At 34.7% G+C, this 4,019-nt stretch overlaps 1 protein-coding gene across 1 annotated transcript; it reads right to left on the minus strand.

Annotated features, from left to right (window-relative positions):
* Positions 1 to 550: 550 nt before the first annotated feature.
* LOC143657291 (olfactory receptor 14A16-like) lies at positions 551 to 1,492 on the minus strand. Its single transcript, XM_077129539.1, has one exon. The coding sequence runs from the start codon at positions 1,490 to 1,492 to the stop codon at positions 551 to 553; it is 942 nt and encodes a 313-aa protein (XP_076985654.1).
* Positions 1,493 to 4,019: the final 2,527 nt, after the last annotated feature.

Consider the following 4,019-nt stretch of genomic DNA (forward strand, 5'->3'; position numbering starts at 1 on the left):
GGAAACAATAAAAAAGATCCCACACAGCAGTATTGAATGAGTATTAAAGAACATGGCATTTTCTGGGGTACATAACAGTTTCAAACTAGCAGAGGTAGTTTGGGAAAGAAAGTAGGAAGAAAAAAGGACTACAGAATGTCCTATAACTTTTATCCTTTATTTTGAGAATGGATTATACATATTACCACAGGACACAGCATTTCAGATTACTACTTTGCTAAGACTAATCATGTATTTGGTTTGCCTGCTAGAATTCAGGTTATTCATGATCTTTCAGCATTCTATCCAGTTTAGAATTTACAATAGATGAAGTTGTCCTTTTATGAAGATAAATGTAAGACCAGCATGTATCTGCCCAATTATAAGTGAAACTGTATTATTTTCCCCACTTATTTGATTTGGAGATAGAAGATGCTCTGTAATACCAGTTTAATGAGGATACCCAAGTTTACATGATAATATTATTTGAAATATACAATATACCAGACTATTGAACCAGTTTATTCAGAAAATTATGGCAGTGAAAGCAAAGATAATGACAAATGGGATTTTAACTCTTCTCATGTGAAGCACAATGTCTGTTCATTAGTAGTTTCCATAGTGCAGTCTTCATATCTTTATTTCTTAGACTGTAGATGAGTGGATTCATGGTGGGTGGCACCACAGTATAGAACACAGACACTAGCAAGTCAAAGGCTGATGGAGATTTGGGAAGTGGGTGTAAATAGGCAAAAAACCCAGAAGAGAGAAACAAAGTCACAACAATGAGGTGAGGAAGGCATGTGGAGAAAGCTTTGAACCTGCCTTCTCTGGATGGTATCTTCAGGACAGTGGAGAAGATTTTAATATAAGATATATCAATAAAAATAAAACAAGCAAAATCTAATACCAAACTGAGCCCAATGACCACTAATTCTCCAATGTTATAAGAACATGCAAGGGCGAGGAGTTGAGGGACATCACAGAAGAACTGATGGACATAAGAAGACCCACACATGGGTATTGAGAATGTAGAAGCTGTATGCAGAACTGCATTGAGAGCTCCACTGACCCAAGAAGAAACAGCCATCTGCACACAGGCCCTGTGACTCATTATGATTTCATATTGGAGTGGGTGACAGATGGCAGCATAGCGGTCATAGGACATCACTGTGAGGAGAGCTACTTCTGTAGAAGCCAAGAAGAAGAAGAAAAATACCTGTGAAACACACCCTGGGTAGGAAATGGTGTTATGATTAGTCAGAGAGTTAGTGATGGATTTGGGGACAGTGATGGAAATGAGGCAGAGATCCAGAAAGGACAAATTCTTCAGAAAGTAGTACATAGGAGTGTGTAGTTGATGATCTTTGCTGATGAGAGTGATGATGAGAAGATTCCCTATTAGGGCTGCCAGATAAATTATCAGAAAAACTACAGCATGTAAAACCTGGATCTCCCGAACATCAGAAAATCCCATGAGGAAGAACATCGTCTCTGAGGTGAAGTTATCCATTTTTCTGAACATTTAATCAATTTTTCTAAAAAATAAAATGAACAACTTGAGAGCAGACCAAAGTGATTTACTGTTTACTTGTGTGTCTGTGTGAAAATTCCCTTGCTACCACTCACCTATGTATCTATTAGAAAACTTGAATCAAAGTGAGACTCATACCATAAAGTTGTCATTGAGGCTAGTTAACTGCACAATTCCATGATGGATGGATAACTATAAAGGGGAATTTGTTCCAAATCTTCCACCTTTCAAATATGTTTATATTAAGGCCTATAATGCACATCTTACTTAAATGGAATTTTATATTTTATATTTTACAATATGTAGTGAGAATAGGCATTGATTTTGAAGCAGTCTGAGTACAAATTTTGGCTCAGACATTTACTAGCATTGTAAATGCCATTTACTAGCATAGTAAATGCCAGGGACAAATTATTTAGTATCAGTTTAATCAATTTACAGTGTGAATTTTCTTATGGGATCATTATTCTGATTCAATTAAATAATGCAGATAAAAATGCTTAGCATCACTTTTTGACAAAAAGTGACATTACCCAATCTTTTTTTCCTTACACTAGTAATAGGAAAAAATGTGGAAAACTTTGAAATGGGCAAAAAACAAAGCTAAAAAAACCCCACAAATACTCGTTTGCCTAATACACCGGGTCATCTTTGTCTTATAGTTTTTAAGCTATTTTACAATTTTGGAACTCGTGGGAAACTGTTAATGCAAATAACTACTTTCCATAGAAATGCAAATCAGTTGTTTTCTAGTGTATTGCAATGGCTTATCACTTTGTATATAGATGCATTTTACATCTATTTGGAAATTCATTCTGTCATTATCTATTCGCCTTTATATGTGTGTTAGTTTGATTTCTCCCCTGGATGAAGTGTAATATCTTGCTGACTCCCTCATTAATTAATGAGTTAAAACCACTTATATGTACTTCTTTATATTTGAATGAGGTTTGTAATTTTATCCTTTTTTTAAAAAAAATTATCCTTTAGTAAATGAAATAGAGAGTAATCCTTGACTTTTGGGGTTTAAATTGTGAAAAAGATCTGATATATCTTAGTTGATATATTTAAGCAATTTGTTAGTGCTATAGACAACAAAAATCTACCAGATAGTCTTTGTCATTTTGCTGTTTTTTTACAATAACAAAAAATTAAAAATTAAAGAAGCTATCCAAATTTTAATAGTTTTTCTAAGTAGAAATGATCATGTGAATTATGCAACTAAACATTCACATGCATTTCCTAGGCCTTAGAAGTTTTACCTTTGCACTGAATTTGCCAATATCAAATCAAGCGTTTTTAACCAAATCTGCTATTTAATTACCTAGGCTAAGAAAGTATCCAAATCCTTAACTGTTTGGATAGATTTTTCTTTTCTCCCTGGTGTTCCTCCAGCTACCTTTAGCATTTACCATCTTGCCTATCGTCATCATTCTCAGTGGGCTACCTCATCATCTATGTGGCTTAGAGTCGTAAATGTTCTCTTTATTTCCCACCCATCCATTCTCTTTTTACTTTTTCTCTATTCCCTCCCTCTTGTCTTGGAGGAAGAGTGGCTCCAGCCTGTATTAGCTTATAGCACAGAATTGTACCTTAGAAATACAAGTAATGTTGTTTACTAATTTATATATCATTAAGTGATACCAGCCTATGCAGAATCGCATTGTGTAGTTATGTCAAGTAGAACCAGAAATTTGCCTGTATTTCAGAGGTCTAATCTAATACCAGTTTGACCCATGAATGCAGCAAGTAGCTTTTCCTGAAATTTATTACTGATTCTCAAACTAAGCCTTTTGTCTTGTTCTTGATACAGTTTCTGCATCTGAGGATTTTCTCTCTCAGTTTTTTCTCTCTCTTCTGCAGTTTAAGCAACAACATTCATACAAGCACTCATAAATTTGGCAAAAGAATTGGTATTTGCATGTAAGTGTGTATGTTCTATGGGTAATATACTGAAATCTTGTATTCTACTAGAAATCATTAGACATTATCCTCAAGCAATTAAAATGCAATGCAAGGAAGTAGGGAGGAACAAACAAAATTTAGAAAATAAGTAACATATATATTTTCAATACCAATTATATTTGGGGAAGCATTGTTCATAATTTGCATCCCTAAAACCATTTTCATATAATCTTCATTTGACTTAGTGTCATTCTAATTTCTCTCACTTTATACTGCATACATCCTGAAAGAGTATTATGTGCTTTTTGCCTTCTAATTTATTTCATCCATAAACCTATAGATGCTTTCTATCATGAATTCAGGCAAACAGCAAACAAATGGAAAATAAAATGGGGCTTGTAAAAAACCTTCTATCATCCAGGGTCAGTGTGAGCCTTCCCTGTGAACTCTTCTTAGGGTTTACACCAAATGTCTGCTTTGCCTTTGTTAAGATATTCTCCACTTGACTCCTGGCTCTCTAGACCAGTTGTTCTCAAAGCGTGGAACCAAGCTCAGCATCTTCAGCATCTCTTGGGAACTTGATAGAAATGCTGACTCTCAA

This window comes from Tamandua tetradactyla, chromosome 2 (genome assembly GCF_023851605.1).
Source record: "Tamandua tetradactyla isolate mTamTet1 chromosome 2, mTamTet1.pri, whole genome shotgun sequence".
Taxonomy (NCBI): Eukaryota; Metazoa; Chordata; class Mammalia; order Pilosa; family Myrmecophagidae; genus Tamandua; species Tamandua tetradactyla.